At 40.3% G+C, this 20080-nt stretch overlaps 1 protein-coding gene across 11 annotated transcripts in view; it reads right to left on the bottom strand.

Moving 5' to 3' along the window:
• Window positions 1–20080, bottom strand: part of ATP8B4 (ATPase, class I, type 8B, member 4) — a 341749-nt gene that overhangs the window by 41769 nt on the left and 279900 nt on the right. For all 11 annotated transcript variants that reach the window (XM_010839511.1, XM_010839512.1, XM_010839505.1 and 8 more), the window contains 3 exons: window positions 11179–11326; window positions 8217–8400; window positions 7338–7561 (listed from right to left, as the gene is read on the bottom strand). In XM_010839511.1, coding sequence (XP_010837813.1) covers window positions 7338–7561; window positions 8217–8400; window positions 11179–11326 — 556 coding nt within the window. The remainder of the gene's footprint in view (window positions 1–7337; window positions 7562–8216; window positions 8401–11178; window positions 11327–20080) is intronic.

Raw genomic sequence — 20080 nt, 5'->3', positions numbered from 1 at the left:
AGGTCATCCCCAGCTTCAGTTCCCCTCACAAAAAGACCACCCAGCAACTGTCCATAGCCAAGAGAGCACTGTGAAACCCCAGGAATGGGAGTGAGTGCCCCACTGGATCACAGAGACCGAGAAGGATCACATTAGAAGGGAAAGAAGAACTACACTCTGACCCTGTCACCTCTCCCCCAGGCTGGCACAGCACTGCACCAAAAGGGTCCCTCTGGGCCTATGGTTTCTCCAGTGAGAGAAAGAGAGCCCAAAGTGGATCAGATAGAGACGTAAGGGAGACAGACTTATAGCAATCAGCACTCAGCAGCACTGAAGCAGAGATGCCAGCCAGGGGCTCTGCCCATTTGCAGAGCTGACCCAGTAACCCCTTCTGGCCAGGAAATCTTGTTTGGTCCAGGCAGTTCTGCCTGATATGGGTACTCAGTCAATAAGCTATATTTGCTGTGTACCCCATTCTGTAGCCTCACCGGGGCAGAAGAGAAAACTTATAACCCCACCTAACTGCTGAATATAGCCCCCAGTCCCACTGAACCAGGAAGCCTGGGCAGTGAACCCAGGGAACCCTCCATCCTACAGCCTGTTTATACAGACCCCTAGATCAGAAGGCCTACCCAAGTCTCAGGTATAGCTTCTGACCCCATACAACCATGGAGTCAGAACAGTGACCCTAGGCAGCCTCAAAGCCCAGCCTGTGATACTATCCAGTCAAGGAACCCAGTCTGTAGATCCACCCTGAAGCAGAGCCCAACAGACAGAACTGCCCAACTGCTAAACACTGCCTATAACCCAGCCCACTCAGGGAGCTCAGCTAGTGTATCTACTCAACCATGGAGCAAATCACCTCTGGGTTCTACCTGATGAGGGAACCCAGACAGGAGCCCAGCCCTGCTTTGGGGTACACACTTTGGTCCCACCTAATCACAGAGAACAGCCTGAGGTCCCTCCAAACTTACAGCCCTGCAGGTGGCTCTACATAAACAAAGAATCCAGCCAGTAGCATCATCTGGTCAGGAAACAGTCTGAGATGTCATCTACCATGAGCAATCACAGAGCCCAGCCAGCAACAGCCCCCTGACCTCAGAGCACAGGCAGGGACTTCACCTACTAGAGACCCTGACAGAACCCCCCACCTGCCCACAGAGCTGCCAGCTGGCCCATTTAGTACTCCAAGCTGAAGGAGATCTACGAACTGTCTGACAAGGAATTCAGAATAATCCTCTTAAAGAATTTCAGTGAACTGTAAGAACCCAGAGGAAACAAAAACTAAGAGAACAATACATAAACAAAATGAGAAGTTCAACAAAGAAATGGAAATCATCAAAACAAAAATCCTACAGCTGAAGGATACAATGACTGAAGATGTCAATAGAGAGCACCAACCAAGTGGAAGAAAGAATCAGTAAACTAGAACATAGGTCATTTGAAATTATCCAGTCAAACTCAATGAAATAGAAAGCAAAAATGATGATTTTCATGGGCTGGAGAGAGAAGGAAATAGGGAGTTGCTTTTCAATAGATATAGAGTTTGTTTCAGTTTTATAAGATGAAAAAGTTCTGAAGGTCTGTTGCATAACAATGTGAATGCACTTTTAATATACTGAATGGTACATTTTAAATGGTTAGGACACTAAATTTTATGTTTATGTGTCTTAACACAATTAAAAATATTTTAAAATTATTTTTAAAAAGCTGACAGACTATAATTAAAAGACCTACTTCATATGATTATTATAAGAATTGAACAAATACAGGTAAAACGTTTAAACAATGCCTGGCACATAGTAAGTGATAGTTAAGTGTTAGCTATAATTACAATTTGCTTTTATCCTTACTTGTTGGTATCAACAATATCATGACTCCACTTAGAAGATGACATCAAAGCATTCATGTCATTACAAGGGTACTGTCATTGACCTGCTGCCTTTTCCTCTCCAACAAGTTACTACTTGCCACTCTGCTGACAAGCCTATCTACTGTTGTGAAAATCCTGGAACTGGAACCTTAAATTATCCACAGTGTGGATAGCTAATAAAATTTGTGAGATCAGTTTGCCATGTCCACCAAGAAGACACCTCTCAGACATCCCTTTCTGTACCTAAGATACCAGTTCCTGCAGACATCACAGTCTGACACATAGTAAATATTCACTGATTTGATGAAAGCCTTTAGTGCTAAGACTGAAGTATCCTGTCCAGTAGGTGTAAACCTAAGTCTCAGTTTGATCAAATCATCATAAAAATTAGGGCAAATGGCCCTAATAGCAATCCAAGATAGCAATCCAAGATTTCTACTCAGTAGCCCAATTGGTCTCATGTGGTGACTCCTCCTCTGCTTAAAGAAGATATTCCCTGCCTTATTTAAATCAGCCAAGATCGAGCCAAAGCAAAATAAACCAGGGAAAATCCACTCTATGTCTTTTTTAGAATGAAGTTAAATATATATATATACATATATATATATATATACACAAATAATTAAGAAATATTACCTGTGGCCCAATTAACTATCATATTATATTAATATTAATACAACTGAAAAAACATCATTCTACTTTCTGGAATCAATGCCATAATCACACTAAGATCTTAAGACACTGACTCCACAGTGTAGTCAGGCTGTACTTATTTACACAGACCAGATGCGAAGCCTATAGAAATGGCCCTTGGTGCAGGTATAGTAAGTGGCACCTGCAGGAGTGACTGGAGGCAAGTTGGAAGGACTCTCCTTGCTGGATCTGCCTCAAGAAACACAAGGAAGGACTCTAGAGACATCCTACAACACTGAAATGACTATACACCTTCTATGTGCTAGGTGTCATTCAAGAGTGTAGGCTGAGGGACTTCCCTGGTGGTCCAGTGGTTAAGAATCCACCTTCCAATGCAGAGGACCGAGGCTCAATATCTGATTAGGGAACTAAGACCCCACATGCCATGGGGAGACTAAGCCCATGTGCCACAACAAAGATCCCTCATGCCACAACCAAGACTCAATGCATCCAAATAAGAATAAAAAAGTAAAATACATAAATAAAAATAGTCATGGGTGCACAACTCAGATATGCTTTCTTTCCTGGAGGAGTTCAGAGTTAAGCTAGATAAAATCATAGTAGACTGAGTTGATTGGGAAAAGCAATCCTTTCTCCTGAAACAAATACCCCTCTTTCTCCTGACCTTGTCTTAGTGCATGTATAAGCCTCAGGGGCCAAGGTTTTGGCAAGGTGTATAAAGAGATTCTAAGCCCTCTGGAACAATTCTATTGGGAGGGGTGATAAGACGTTGGCTTAAGTGGCCCCTCTGCCTTAGAAAAGATAAGTAGAGTCTAGAATGGACCAAACAGCATCAGCAGACTGGATTTCACTATGGGCTCTGGGTTCAAAAAGCATATCTTCAGATTTTCTTCTGTATTGGCCAGCTCCCTGGTTCTCAAAATATGGTCCCCCACCTGCAGCATCAGCATCTACAGGCAACTTTCTAGAACTGCAAATTTCTGGGCTCTGCCTCCTACCTACTGAATCAGAAACTGATGGGAAGCTGTGCTTTAGAAGCCCTCCAGGTAACTCCCATGCACATTAAAACTTGAGAACCACTGGTCCAGCTCAACTCACAACCGTCAGAAAGAATACAGAGGGCCAGTCCAGACTGACAATGGATTTAAAAGAAGGCCATGCAATTAACTAGTTTTCAGTGTAAAACATAATATAGGGTTGGCCAAAAAGTTCATTTGGGTTTTTCTATAAGATCTTATGGGAAATCCCTAATGAACTTTTTGGCCCACCCAGTAATAACAAATAATAAAAAGGAGAAGACAGGAACACAGAAAAGAAACATGCTCAATTAAATCAACCATTTATGAAACCTAATCATAAATGGGTGATGTGCCTCATAGCTGAGTTTACATCAGGTATTCATGTCTTTAGTGCAATCATTTTTCCTCCTTGCTGTTCTCTTTCAAACTGAAAATACTGTTGAGAAGATTAAAAATCTAGTTGTTTAACATCTGATTCTGCCAATTTTATCAGATCCTGAAAGCAGAGCATAAAATCACACAAATGTAGACATTACAAGTCATTGAACATTCATTTCAATTTCACAGTTTCAACAAAGACAACTCTGATGGTAAACTTACCTATCCAAGCTTCGTGTGTCTGCACATTCAAATCATAACTACTCCTCTGTGTCCTAAGAGGTCTAAGTAAGAGTTGACATCTCTTCAGTGTCTTATGATTTTTCAAAAGTCCCAAACATTTGCAGTATGAAAACTGGATATCTCAAAACACCACTTGGCAAATAGCCTTGTTTCATTCTCAAGGGGAGGAAAAGCCAACAGCCCAGAAGGCCACAGGCCACACTCACACTTGTCTTTGTTGCACTTAAGGTGGAATTATAAGCAGGTAAATATCCCCACCCTGGTGCCTTTTTGGGGGAAGTGCTAAGAAAACTTTTATTTCTGAGAAGGTAAAATCAAGACCACAATAAACTGGAAAATTCTTAAAAAGATGGGAATACCAGACCAACTTACCTGCCTTTGAGCTTGTGGAGGTGATGGAATTCCAATTGAGCTATTTCAAATCCTGAAAGACGATGCTGTGAAAGTGCTGCACTCAATATGTCAGCAAATTTGGAAAACTAAGCAACAGCCACAGGACTGGAAAAGGTCAGTTTTCATTCCAATCCCAAAGAAAGGCAATGCCAAAGAATGCTCAAACTACCACGCAACTGTACTCATCTCACATGCTAGTAAAGGAATGCTCAAAATTCTCCAAGCCAGGCTTCAATAGTACGTGAACCATGAACTTCCAGATGTTCAAGCTGGTTTTAGAAAAGGCAGAGGAACCGGAGATCAAATTGCCAATACCCCTTGGATCATCGAAAAAGCAAGAGAGTTCCAGAAAAAAAACATCTACCTCTGCTTTATTGACTATGCCAAAGCCTTTGACTGTGTGGACCACAACAAACTATGGAAAGTTCTTCAAGAGATGGGAATACTAGACCACCTGACATGCCTCTTGAGAAATCTGTATGCAGGTCAAGAAGTAATAGTTAGAACTGGACATAGAACAACAGACTGGTTCCAAATTGGGAAAGGAGTACATCAAGGCTGTATATTGTCACCCTGCTTATTTAACTTATATGGAGAGTACATCATGTGAAATGCCGGGCTGGATGAACCACAAGCTGGAATCAAGATTGACAGGAGGAATATCAATAAACTGAGATAGGCAGATGACACCACCCTTATAGCAGAAAGTGAAGAGAAACTACAGAGCCTCTTGTTAAAAGTGAAAGAGGAGAGTGAAATAGTTGGCTTAAATCTCAGCATTCAGAAAATGAAGATCATGGCATCTGGTTCCATCACTTTATGGCAAATAGATGGGAAAACAGTGACAGACTATTTTGGGGGACTCCAAAATCACTGCAGATGGTGATTGCAGCCATGAAATTAAAAGACACTTGCTCCTTGAAAGAAAAGCTATGACCAACCTAGACAGCATATTAAAAAGCAGAGACATTACTTTGCCAGCAAAGGTCCATCTAGTCAAAGCTATGGTTTTTCCAGTAGTTGTGTATGGATGTGAGAGCTGGACTATAAAGAAAGCTGAGTGCCTAAGAATTGATGCTTTTGAACTGTGGTGTTCGAGAAGAGTCTTAAGAGTCCCTTGGGCTGCAAGGGGATCAAACCAGTCAATTCTAAAGGAAATCAGTCCTGACTATTCATTGGAAGGACTCATGCTGAAGCTGAAACTCCAATACTTTGGCCACCTGATGCAGAGAACTGACTCACTGGAAAAGACCCTGGTGGTGGGAAAGATTGAAGGCAGGAGGAGAAGGGGATGACAGAGAATGAGATGGTTGGATGGCATCACCGACTCAATGGACATGAGTTTGAGCAAGCTCCGGGAGTTGGTGAAGGACAGAGAAGCCTGGAGTGCTGCAGTCCATGGGGTCACAAAGAGTCAGACACGACTGAGCAACTGAACTGAACTGAAAAATCAAGACTTTGTTTTATTTGAACTGTCTAGAGATTACCAAAAATATCAACAAAAATATCAGAGTCTGCTTTTCGTTTTGGAGAATGTTATTATTAAAAGAGAAAATTCGGGTACAGGTGTGCCTTACTTAAGAAATTTCAACTTCTCAGAGAAAGAGAAAAATGTACAATACCTATTTTCTTTACCACAAGGATTCACTAATTTCCCTCAGCACATTTAACATGCTGCTACTGCTGCTAAGTCACTTCAGTTGTGTCTGACTCTGTTCGACCCCATAGACGGCAGCCCACTAGGTTGCTCTGTCCCTGGGATTCTCCAGGCAAGAATACTGGAGTGGGTTGCCATTTCCTCCTCCAATGGATAAAAGTGAAAAGTGAAAGTGAAGTCACTCAGTTGTGTCCGACTCTTCACGACCCCACGGACTGCAGCCTACCAGGCTCCTCCATCCATGGGATTTTCCAGGCAAGAGTACTGGAGTGGGTTGCCATTGCCTTCTCCAACATTTAACATAAATGCCAAAATTTAATTCATACTCAATTTTTCTGAAATAAAATAATTGAAAAAATAGCTCCATGTATACCGTTGAAACCAGTAACTAAAACCAACAGGAAAGAAGAAATCTCCAATAATAGTTACTGTTACCATTTCATTCTCAAGAACAATCTTTTTCTTTTGTTGTTGTCTAAAATAGTGATGCCATTTTTTATACACAAATATATTCAAATGCTGTAAGTCTTACGTTTTACAATTGATCCTCAGGATCAAAACTTGCCTGATATCCAAGATATGGGCTTAAGTAACCTTTAAGATGGCTATAAATAGATATAAAAATAGAATCCTAATTTACAAATTTGCTAATATTTCTTCCTTGCCACCAACATAACCTATAGATCATTTTTAGCTAATGAATTGCTATCAAAACAGCCTTGAGGTTGGAGTTTCAATTCCTTCCCCTAATTTGAAATATTTACAGTTAGTGTGTTGGGTGAGTGACCATCTTCCTAATAGATACGTTTCAACATTTCTTATTATTGTTTCTCAAATCCTCAATTAAAACTACAGCAAGCTTACCTGTCATCATACAACATTTCAATAAAAATATAAAAATGCACAGAAAGGTTGTACTCATTAGTTATTATGTAAATAAGCAAAAGATAAAAATCTAGCTAAATTATTTTTTTAGGTTGAAAGCTCAGGTCAACTATGAATTATATAATTGTCACACTGTCATTTGTATTAGACATATGAAAACAATCTCTATATATTATAAAGAACCATGAAGAACAGTCATCGACAATCCAGGGGATCTTATAAAAGAAAAAAAAAATTTTTTTTTTTTTTTGCTAACCTGGGCTGAGAAACCACAGAAGAAACCAAACCAGAAATGCACGAGTGTGAAGGCAAAATTCTTATAGAAGAAATAGCATAAGAATTTGCACATTCGGACGTAGGACCACCTTCCATGAACAAGGAGAAGCCTTTGGAGGTATCTGAACTGTGCAAATGAGTAGTCGCTGGCTAGGACTGCCTGCAGTCCTTCCTGGCCACTGATGCCGACGCCAATGTGAGCACCTACAAAGAAGAAGGACACTTTCACTTCCCAGACAAAGACACCTCTTTGGGGAAACTATCACTCCTTTTCTTTTTCTTTCTTTCTTTATAGCCATATGGCACGGCTTGGGGTATCTTAATTCCCCGACCAAGGACTGAACCTGGGCTTCAGCAGTGGAAGCACCAAGTTCTAACCACTGGACCACCAGGGAATTCCCCTATCAATCTTCTTGTAATACTATTATTTATTCATGGAAATCTTACAGCTATAGCATTTATCATTTTTCCCACACATTATCTCACGAAACACTCTTGATAGTTAGGTATTTATCCTAGTTTTACAAGAGAAAATTGCTCAGAAAGTTCAGTAACTTGAACAAAAATTTACAATTTGTGGCAAAACATAACATTTGGGACTATGTGTCTCGTGTTCATTGCTCTACACCACAGCTACTTACTTCTCCAAATAGTGATAGATACACAAATGATTTAATTAAAGACAGAGGGTTGTTTTGTTTTGTTTTTTTAATGAATGGTGGATGCATTGTACCTGAAAATATTCATTTTAGAACCACTGGGAAAATTAAATTTCAATGCAATTTCCATTATACATTGCCAAATGCTGAACTGGGCTCCCACGTCTGTAGTGGGCCCCATTAAGCAAGTGTCTCCTTACTTTTGATCATGCTGACATCGTTGGCTCCATCGCCAATGGCCAAAGTGACAGCATTTCTGTACTTCTTCACAAGCTCTACTACTTGGGCTTTCTGTAGAGGGGTGACTCGGCAGCAAATCACAGTCTTACACATGCAGGCAAGTTCCAGAAGATCGTTCTTGACATCACTTTCTAGGGCATGGGCCTAGGTTATTTAAAAAAAAAAAAAAAATCCACAATAGAACAAGAGAGATGTCATTTGGGAAGCAGATTTCTTATTTTTCAACTGATTTCTAAACAGTTTAATTCACTTCAATAAGTCATTGTTGACTCAGGGTCACACAAACAACAAAAGAAGAGAGTACTGAACGCCTACTATGTGCCAGGGAATTTTACCATAAAAATCAAAAACAGCGCCCTGCGTGTCCTCACTGGTGCATTATCATGCTGTGCTGGCAAGGTACAGTTCAATGCCAGGGAAGCACCAGAATCCACTAAAATAAGGGAAAGTGAAGGACGGCCCATCTACCCCTTCACCAAGCTTAGAATGAACTACAAAGTGACGATTTGTTTGTTCTGCATGGTGACATTTTTGTTTCCTTTGCATTGTTGTTTTGTAATTTAGTGTTTATTGTTGTGGTTGTTGATGTGAGGGCAGATGAGGAGCAAATGATCCAGAGATCAGTCCTTGAAGAGCACAGTGACTGAAATCAGGAGAGTCCTGTGCAAAGGGTGGCATGCAACCTGTATCTCAGACAGGGTGCATCAACCAGTTCCACCCTTGCTCCTCCCCAAATACATCAGAGCCTTTAGACACACCAAGAAAGGACTGAAAAAGAGAACATAGTCCTTTGCAATTAACTATAATTTTTTTTTCTAGAAAATATCTCACTCTACATTATTTAGTAAATGCATTAAGAGAGAACAGGAACCCATCTAACCTTTGAGTGGGCATTATCTTTGAATGAATCTCTAGCAAGATGTTCATAGCCCATCACATTCTGGTCCCTACATTCCTTTTGAGGTCTGTCTTCTACCACCATCTTTAAGTTTAGTCTTTACTCCTGTCATGCCAAATTGCTTGTTTCTACAAGTTAACAGGTTATTTCCTGCCTCTGTGCTTTTGCACTTGCTGTTTCCTCTACCTGAAAATATCGCTTTCTCTAGGAATTCTTCCCTAAATTTCCCATGAGGAACTAAATGGGCTGCTTTGCCTCTATGCTCTCAAAGCACCATGTCCATGCTTCTGTATAGTATTTGTCACAATACTGTGAGATTAGCTCTCCCACCAGATGACAATCTCTAAAACAGAGACTGTTCTCTTCATATCCTTATCCATCTTCAGGCTCTAGCACTATGACCTGGGCATGCTTAATAAATGTTAATGGGATGAAAGCAAAGATGGGTGAATGAGTATAAAAACATAACTCTAATGTAGAAAATTCTCATGTCAAGGCCTAGAATTTTTAGGGGAAATTGTGAATTAGCATTCTCAAATATAATTTACACTCTCTGAAACAGAAAGCTGGTAACTGGCTGTCTTGCTCAGAATGGTTCCCATCTCTCTCTTTTTTCTTTATTATCAACAACAAAAACAGACACAGACTGTGAGAAAAAAGATCCAGTTACACTCTGCAAAGCAGCAAGATCTGAGCAAAGTGAAATCACGGTATTTTTTAAACTGACCATAGTAGTAGAAACACAGCCAATTCTCCTTAAATGAATAATGATATTTCATGGTTTCTAAAGCTCAGGCTTTGAAGCTGAGGGAATTCTTGAAGAGCAACTATCTTAGATCTTTCTTTCAACATATTTGGAGACAGAGAGAGAAAATCATGGGTGTTAACACCTGAGTGCCCTAACTGACCTCACACTGACCTCTCTGAACCTGAGAGAAAGTCAGAGCACAAGTCTTTAGGGAATCTTTCCCAATCGTGGTCCCTGGGGAATTCAATGAAGGCCACCAGCTCCAAGTCCCAGCTGACAGGCTTAGAATTCTCAGTTGCTGCTCATTTGTGCAAGAGAGAAGTTCGTGTCATCTGGACAAACTTTCAACTAAGCTTGGCCTGCAGCTGAGCTCTGTAACTTTCCATGGTGTAGAAGACAACACATCGGTACGTCTGGAACCCAGCTGGACAATGCCCTAAACACTAAGAGCTAACAGACAGCTGATTACAAGGGGGGAAACACAATATACTCCTGTCCAACTTCTTCTGTCCTCTAAGAAATAGTCTACGAGGAGATCCGTTTGTTTTCCAGTCTCTGAAAGTGAAAAATAATCATCAAAGCTGGAAAAAGATGTGAGATTAGCTCTTTGTGCATATAAATGATCATTTCACTAAAGTACAATCAGAGCTTTTGTTTTCTAAGTTAGAAACTCAGAAGAGCATTTTGATATTTGTTCAAGATTTGGAACCTGAACTACATTAAAAGCACAATGGAAGTTTATTCTATTACGACAAGAACCAGATTTCCTAATCAAAGCAAATTGTTTGGCATTGCTCTAAAATGCTGCTATTTAGAAAAACCACTAGAGGTATCTTAATGGCAGTAATTTGGTGTGGTAATTATATGAAGGTCAGGTTGTGCTCTGCAAATCACAAACGTTAGGAACAGCAATAATTGCAATACATCCATCCAGTTGCATTATTTTAATTGAACAACAGGACTGTGATACTCTCCCTGAGAAGAGCATTTAAACAATACTGCTGAACAGTCTACAGTCATTAAGACAAGATTGATATTCTCTGAATTCGGCATTTCTTCAGATCCTCCCCTTTACTGTGATGGTTCAAGCAATAATGTATGAAATATATATTACAAGCTTCCCTTTCCTTTGCAAACAGGAAATCATTGTGTATGCCCTGTTTCTAGCAGTGTCATTTGTTTTGAATACACAAAAGAAGATTTCGTTATGACAGCAGAAAAGAACTCATTATTGGGGTGGAGAAAAAGAAATAACAAAAGCCTTAAGCGAACTCACCAAACTGTGGCCATTTATGATTAAGGCATAATCCCCTGTTACGGTTTCTTCTACAACTGAGTCCAGCTCCAGCGACTGCTTTTTTTCAAAAACTACATGTCCACTGGAAAAAATTCTGTTTTGTCCAAACAAATTTTCCTTTGCTTTCCTTAAAGGAGAACGGAGGAAGGCAAATCATAACAATGTATACAGAGCATACCTATCCACTCTAAGGAGAGGCTAGCCTAGAGGTAAATTCATTTCGTCACTATTCAGACAGACTGTTTCTTGCATGAGATTCAGTTTCAGTGAGCTAGCGGGATGATTTGTTGTGATGGGGGATACCATAGCAAATGTGCAAATTCCAGGAAGTAGGAGGGTAAACACAAGGAAACAGAATCATCTTGAACGTTTTAAATTACCTTAAAGCTAAATCATCATCGTGGGCTGGGTTGGAACCAGGGGCTCTTGATAAATCTGATATATAAGGTTACCTGAGCTTCATGGACTTAAGAACGACTGATCTGGCACATGATATTGTTAAATAATGGAAAGGGAAAGACTGAAGACAACTGATGAAATCTTCTAGGAATTCTGGGAAATTCTGTACATAAATTAATCAACTTGTAGAACAACGTAATACAATCCCACTTAAAAAGGCAGCCTTCTGAGAAACACATCTTTTAGAAATTTGACAATAAAAACAAATAATGGCATTTACTGAATTGGCATAGTCATTATAACACAATGGGATATTTTAAGTGAAAATTGTACTCATTAGCTCCAACAATAGAGTAAGTCTTCTGAGAAAGGAGCTACAGACACCAAAGTGTAGAGGGCAGTTCCAAATGGAAACTCCCTCCAGTGCCCTAGATCTCATCAGCACTACAATAATCCTGCCCACATCCATCGCTGCTGTTTAAGAGGAGGACTGTATCGTGACTTAATACTCTTCCTTAGAAGTGGAATTTTATTCTTCTCTTCAAAATGGAAAGACAGTGCCTTTAAAGGGAGGAAAATTTCCTCTCCGAATCCCTTGGATAACAGGCTTTGAAGTAACATAGGGTGAGCTGACATGACTGCTAGAAATTTCAGTCACAACCAGGGAACCGCACAGTAGGTGCCCCCAAAGATGAGTGGCAAAGCCCGACACCAACACTTGGGGCCACAGCATGCGTGTGCAAAATGAGCACCCAGGACCGAATGGGGAGAGAGGGGCCAGAAAATGGGGATTTTGTCTTAGAGCGAAATGAAACGATCCCCCAAAGGCTCATCCTATGTTTAAAAAAAAAATTTTTACTTAAATGGTTGTGTCTTTTTGTTTGTTTTTGTTTTTTGCTGTGGCTCCTCTGAAGGAAGAGAATGTTCACATTATAAAAACAACCATTTTAGCCCTCAGCTTTCTAATTATTTGAAAATGTACCACTAATTGTTTACAAGTTAAACTGAAACACACACACACACATACACACACACCTTCTAGCTCAACATCTCCTTCTGCTGTTCAAGACCAAAATCACAGCCTGCATTTAGGAACCCAAGGAACCCTGAGGTTACATGCCCTTGGCTCCAGGGGTGACATGCTATGTTTAGCAATCAGTTTGCAGAATGAATGAAAAAGATTCATAAAATCAGAGCGCTATGTGTGAAATTTAGGGAGTTAGGGTGGGGAGAGGGAGGGAGGAGTAGACATGAAAAATCATTGCTTTAAGTGGGAGATACAGGACTTTTGCATCAGATAAGTATGTAAGGGAATCCTCCTCACCATCATGAAAATTTACAGTCCCAGGTAATGAAGAAAGCAAGAGAGACAAGTTCCTCTGAAACGAAAATATTTCTCTGACAGGTTTGCAGAGCTCATGAATTAGGTCCTCAGAAAGCACCAAAGGGCCAACATCTCCTGAGGTATCCTTTTTAGTAAAAAACTTTAGTAAAGTTCTCACTTGCTGTATTAATGACTCAAACTCTTGTTTTCCCCCCAGAGAATGAAAACATTCCAAAGAAGGGTGAAGTTCATGAAAGTATTGGCTGAAATTCTATTTACTTAGGATTTTTTTTCCCCTAAACTGTCTTCCTAACATCTTACATGATCCCTTTTCCAGGCAGAAAAGGGACAGACAGTGTTTCTGGCCCTGCTTAAATTCCCACTGCACTCCCTCTGCAGAGCCTCTGTTTACCCATGCTCTATAGCTGTCATTTCTTTTTCTTCCTAGAACTTAGCTCTTCAAACACCAGCTAGTTCTCACAAAGCAATTTATTAGGAGGGGAAAAGAGACACATAACTCCCTCCAAGGAATATGAACTATACAATGAACACACAATGCTTTACCACAGAATGCAAGTTACAAATGCTAAAACAAAAAGAGCGCCTGTTTTTTCCAAGCTCTGTAATGAAGGCCAGTCTGTTACAATGCTGGCATACAGAAATGCGTTAATGTCTGAGAACGACCTTGGTTGGCATTCACAGCCCCACACCAACCACTGAAACCTCACCACACACAGAGCAAAGCACAGCTAGGCCCATGTTGGCGTACATGCAATCCATAAAGTAAAGAGAGAGCAGGAAAAAGAGTCGTTTTGTCAGGCTTCTTAAGGCACTCTGTATTCAAACATTAAAAGGACCTCTTAGAAAATGGATTGAAACTATGATATTGTGTTTAGAAGAATACAATTTTGACTTTGACATGAGCACTGGACTTGAAACCTGGAGATCTGGCTTCAGGCCCAAGGTCTGCCTCTGACATGTCATATGCCCACAGCTGAGTTAGCTAACCTCTAGCCACTTGATTAGCCAGTCACAGACCCATGGGAGAACCCAGGTCTTCAAATTTCTACTCCTCTGTCTGCCGCATCAAAAAGCTTACACATGGTTAGCCACAGGCTGCCTCTAGGCTGGGACAAAGACACAGTGCTAGAGCAGCAGCTAAGGGACATTATCTTGCCATCCAAGGAGAAAGTACATGAAATTCTGACATCAAGCCCCAGTTTCATCCCTTATTAACTGTTTAACCTGTAAGATACTCAACCCCTAAATCAGTATCTTTATTAAAATCTAGGTGAAAAAAAAAATAAAAAAATAAAATAAAATAAAATCTAGGTGAATGGTACCAGTCAATCACACTGGTTGATACCATTACGGACACCTGGGCAGCTCTACCAGGCTGTACTAGCAGGTCTCCAGTATTAAGTGCTCTAAAATTTTACAATTTACGATAGAAACGAAATATACTAAAACACTTTGGCAGGGTGGGAATTAGGAACAAGGGGCATTTTGTTTGGCCTGCATAATGTTTAAAAAGAATCTGTATGAATTTATGGACAACATGATGTTCACTTTCACCAAACCCCCAGCCACTAATGCCTTGTACAGCCAAGATCACACAACCAACATTACCTTTCTGACCCTGGAGCCATTTGCTTTTATGACCCCTCCTCATTCAAACAATAACTATCCACCAAATAGGTATATAAAAAAATGCAATACGCATGTTGTTGATTAAAGAGGAAACATCAGTTCCTAGGTATATCACTGGAATACTACTCAGAAGCAAGAGAGTCTCTTCATGGTTCAGTTAATTTTTCTAATAAAATATGTGATCAGTGCAACAAAAATGAAACATGGATTTGGTTTGCTTGTAGGCCCAAGCAAACTTAAATCCTCAGTCTGCTTTTCTTTGGGCAGAAGACATATGTTATCAGCGAAATGTAATCACTGCAGAAGGAAATGGCAACCCACTCCAGTGTTCTTGCCTGGAGAATCCCAGGGACGGGGGAGCCTGGTGGGCTGCTGTCTATGGGGTCGCACAGAGTCGGACATGACTGAAGTGACTTAGCAAAATCTTCAAAGAAACCTTCAGTTCAGTTCAGTTCAGTCGCTCAGTCGTGTCCGACTCTGCAACCCCATGAATTGCAGCACACCAGACCTCTCTGTCCATCACCAACTCCCAGAGTTCACTCAACTCACGTCCATCGAGTCAGTGATGCCATCCAGCCATCTCATCCTCTGTCGTCCCCTTCTCCTCTTGCCCCCAATCCCTCCCAGCATCAGAGTCTTTTCCAATGAGTCAACTCTTCGCATGAGGTGACCAAAGTACTGGAGTTTCAGCTTTAGCATCATTCCTTCCAAAGAAATCCCAGGACTGATCTCCTTCAGAATGGATCTCCTTGCAGTCCAAGGGACTATCAAGAGTCTTCTCCAACACCACAGTTCAAAAGCATCAATTCTTCGGTGCTCAGCTTTCTTCACAGTCCAACTCTCGCATCCATACATGACTACTGGAAAAACCACAGCCTTGACTAGATGGACCTTAACAGGGTTTAATTGTAGATTTCTGGACAGGCCCTTAATACTAAAGCAGCTATGGCAGCAAACTTAACCCAGGACTCAATGTGCTTAAACATTTTCATGACATTAAATTTGAAAATTTTATGTGACATTAAATTTGAAGCAAGCATCTTCATGATATGCATGAAAATACATCACTGTTTATGATGTAATTGAAACACACTTGATGGGTTTAAATACGAGCATTGTAGGTCATTTTCTCTCAAGAGCTGCCATCACTTAGATCAGCGGTCCCCAAGCTTTCTGGTACCAGGGACTGATTTCATGGAAGATAATTTTTCCACAGACTGGGAATGGGGGGAGGGACGGTTTCAGGATGAGTCAAGTGCGTTGCATTTATTGTGCACTTTACTTTACTTCTAGTCTAATGCTGCCACTGATCTGACAGGAGATACCAGTTCATGGCCTGGAGGTTGAGAACCTCTGACGTAGATCCTGATACACTTTTTAAAATATTTTTGCATGAACTCCCACTGAACTGAAACATGTAACACAAGAAAACTGAGTGGTGTAAATTTATAATTTCAATATTTCATCCCTGAAACCCTGGGTTAGATGTAAGAAGTCAAGAATAGGATTGTAGAGAGCACCTCCAGTAATAACTTTTCTTGGATGTTCTTTTCCCCCCTAATATAAGAAAATGCATACTATAAATATATTGATTCTTCTCATACAGAATTTTCTACTATGTACTGCCTCTCTGTCTTAGACTCTAAGAATGGGGTAATCTCCAAATCTTGGCTGAAATCAACATTATTTTCCAGCAAGTTAAGAAAAGTGGCCTCAAGAGTCCTGAAATACTTAGGCTAGATGGAAAATATTTTTCTCCTTTGAATATATTGTTCTTCGCAGATAATCTTTTGGCTTGCTGTATGAACACTATTACAACTTCATTGTAATGAAGTGCCAGAAATAAGAAAGCAAACATGACCCATAATTCTGTCATCCAGAGAGAACCACATGAGGAGCTAGGAGGATAGGTATGGAGATAGATGCATATAGTGTTTTATACACATACATACATACCTATATACACATATATGCCTTTTTAGAAAAATGGATCATGTTATGCATGATATTTCACAATCTCACTTATCATGGACATCTTCCAATGTCAAAAAACACATAATTACTTTTAAGACTATATGGTATCTCATTGCATCTATATATCATACAAATTAACAAAATCCCGGTGGCTGGGTGTTTGAACAATTTCCAATTTTCTATTATAATAATTGATGCCACAATATCTATGTACATAAAAACACACATGCATGCATACTCAAACATACATACACTTGTCCATTTATTTTCTTAAGGGCAATTCCTACAGGTAAAAACGACTGGGTCAAAACTGTATACATATATAATTTTGAAATATATTGCTAGTTCACCCTCTAGAAAGTTTCTACCAACTTACTCTCCTGACAGTATATAAGAATTCATATTTCTTCACATTCCTTCCACATTACTACAGTTATGTCACCCACTTAGTCAACCACATGCACCTGGATAAAATCTTGAGGTATTAATTTCGGTTCCCCACCCCTTCTGCAATCACCACTGGTACCACAGATAACCCTGTTTACTCAGAAACATACCTTGCCTCAGGAGGATGTGACAGAGCCAAACACAGAGAAAACAAGAATCAATATCTTGTTTTCTGAGTATGAAAATAGACTCTTGAAACTCAAAGCAGAATTGCCATCCTGAATTCCAGCAATCTGAAATTCTAGTAATTGGGCTTTTTGAAAGGGAAGAGAAGACTTTCTTTAAGTGTCAAAAAATTAATCCTTAAAGGAACCAGAGCATAAAATGTTGCCCTAAGCGATAGACTGGAAAAAAAAAAAAAAGACTCCTTTTCTCTGTTTCCTATCTAGCCTAAAGGAGAGCGACTGAAGAGGAGATTAGATGCTCACGAATCAATCACTAAAGAAGCCTAGGTGCTGCTCCCACTCGGGACCGGGAGTGGGTCGCTTTTGGGAATCTGAGTGTGCAACAGTAGTCACTGAAGCATGGTGACATGAAGGGGAGCAGAAGAAAGGGATTTCAGGAACAGAGGCACCATGTGAGAGCACTTCTCAGACACAGAGAAGTGAGGAAGAACCCCTGAACACCCATGTTTCCCCAGGAGGATGTGGAAGTCAGCCCACAGGGAAAGGAAGTGGGAAGTGCCAGATGCCAGCGGGGTAGATGCTGAGCCTCCGTGACAGTAAGGCAATAACACGGCCTAGCCTTGAACTAAATTTACTCACAGTGCCTACTTTAATTGTTCTGTCATCAGGCAGAAAAGGGGTTCAAGTCTAGTTTTAGAAAATTTTATGAGTTTCTGTTCTTGCCCAGCTCAGTATATTGCAGGCTGTGGAGTCAGACAAGCTAGAAATGACAGAGCCTCCTTCTTCCTTCACATCAAATCAAATTCTGAGTCCTATCCATTACATCTCCAAAACAGCTGTCAATTTCATTCCACTCTTTCCTTCCCCATTATTACAACCTCACTGCCTTTGTTTAACCCTCAACATTCCCAAACTTGAGTATTCCAACAGCTTCCTAAGGCATCTCTCCATACCATTCATTTTTTTCCTCAAACATACTTCATCTATCTGGTCACACGAGTGTTATTTCTAAAGTGTAAAACCGGATTTGTCTCTTTTCTGCTTAGAAGTCTCCATATCCATCCAATACCTTCAAGATAAAGTATATTCACTTTTGCTTATCACTCAATCACCACTTTTATCTCTGAGAAATTGTCCCCACCCATAACTCTGTACTACACTCTAACTACGACTTGACACTTGGTTCCTGAAATATAACATGGTGTCTTTCTCATCTGTATGCCTTTGTGTATGCTATTCCATCAAGCTGCAATACTGTTATCCAATGTAATCAACAGAGGAAGCGGATTCATAAAATGTGTAATGGGGGTCAGGATATTGTTTTCAGTATCTTAAGGTTAATTAAAAGTGTAGTTTTTCTATGATGAGAATGCAAAGACTGTCTAATTCTTTAAAGTTGTGTTTTACTTTCAGCTACTTTGTATCAACCTAGTATAGCAAACCACTATACCACACTAGTTAGAAGCCATAACTGAAGATTACATGTGTCTTTGCCAAATAAAAATTAGAAAACCTAATTGTTACTGATACAATTTTATCATTATTATTTATATGATCTTAATAATAGACTCAAAAGTTTGTTGGAAAACTATTTTTTAAAAATTAATCCTTGTTGGTTGAAAGATTGGGAACAACGGCTAAGGAAAGAGGGCAGGAGGAAGGGAGGAAAGACAGGAGGGAAGGCAAGAAGGATGTTCAATGAATGGTCATGAAGCTTTAAGCTCTTATATTAATCCCTCAAATAAAATCATTTATAGGGTTGGTATTTGCATATTTTCCCATTTTACAAATGAGGAAAACAAACAGAGAGGTTGAATCAGATCAGTCGCTCAGTCGTGTCCGACTCTTTGTGACCCCATGAATCGCAGCACGCCAGCCCTCCCTGTCCATCACCAACTCCCAGAGTTCACTGAGAGAATAGTGTATCAAAAATCACTTAGCTAGCCAGAGCACAAAGACAAGATTCCAACTTGGCTCAAGTCAACAGATTCTATACTTTTCCCCTTAAGCTGGCTGTCTCTACCTGAAATCCATTCTGCTGTAGTTGCCAATCTGGTGTCTGACCTCAAGGGAAGCAACCAGATGCTTCAAAAACTGCAATTTTAATATTATTTAAAGAGAGTAAGAGTACACCCATGGTGTTTTCAGAGAAATGTGGCGAGTGAATGGGTGCACAGGCTCTGCGGCCACGCTACCTAGGTTCAGCCCCACCTGAACCACTGACTAGTTGTAAAACTTCGAGCACATTATTTACCCTATGTGTGTCTCAACTTGCTAACTGCAAAACAAGGATAATGATAATGTCTTTCACTGGGTTGCTTTGAGAATGAAATGAGAGAATACATGCCTACCACTTACTTACAGTGTCCAAGGCACTTTCTCAAGTTCAGTCACTCAGTTGTGTCCAACTCTTTGTGAACCCATGGACTGCAGCACACCAGTCTTCCCTGCCCATCACCAACTCCTGGAGCCTGCTCAAATTCATGTCCATTGAGTCAGTGATGCCATCCAACCATCTCATCCTCTGTCATCCCCTTCTCCTCCGGCCTTCAATCTTTCCCAGCATCAGGGTCTTTTCCAATAAGTCAGTTCTCTGCATCAGGTGGCCAAAGTATTGGAGTTTCCGTTTCAGTAACAGTCCTTCCAATGAATAGTCAGGACTGATTTCCTTTAAGATTGACTGGTTTGATCTCTTTGCAGTCCAAGGGACTCTCAAGAGTCTTCTCCAACACCACAATTCAAAAGCATCCATTTTTTGGCACGCAGCTTTCTTTATAGTCCAACTCTCACATCCATGCATGACTATTAGAAAAACCAGAGCTTTAACTAGACGGACCTTTGTTGGTAAAGTAACATCTCTGCTTTTTAATATGCTCTCTAGGTGGGTCATAGCTTTTCTTCCAAGGAGCAAGCATCTTTTAATTTCATGGCTACAGTCACCATCTGCAGTGATTTTGGAGCC

This window comes from Bison bison, unplaced genomic scaffold (assembly GCF_000754665.1).
Source record: "Bison bison bison isolate TAMUID 2011002044 unplaced genomic scaffold, Bison_UMD1.0 scf7180017864118, whole genome shotgun sequence".
Classification (NCBI taxonomy): Eukaryota; Metazoa; Chordata; class Mammalia; order Artiodactyla; family Bovidae; genus Bison; species Bison bison.
Note: the sequence above shows the minus strand (reverse complement) of the source record. Positions and strands in the feature narration are given on the sequence as shown.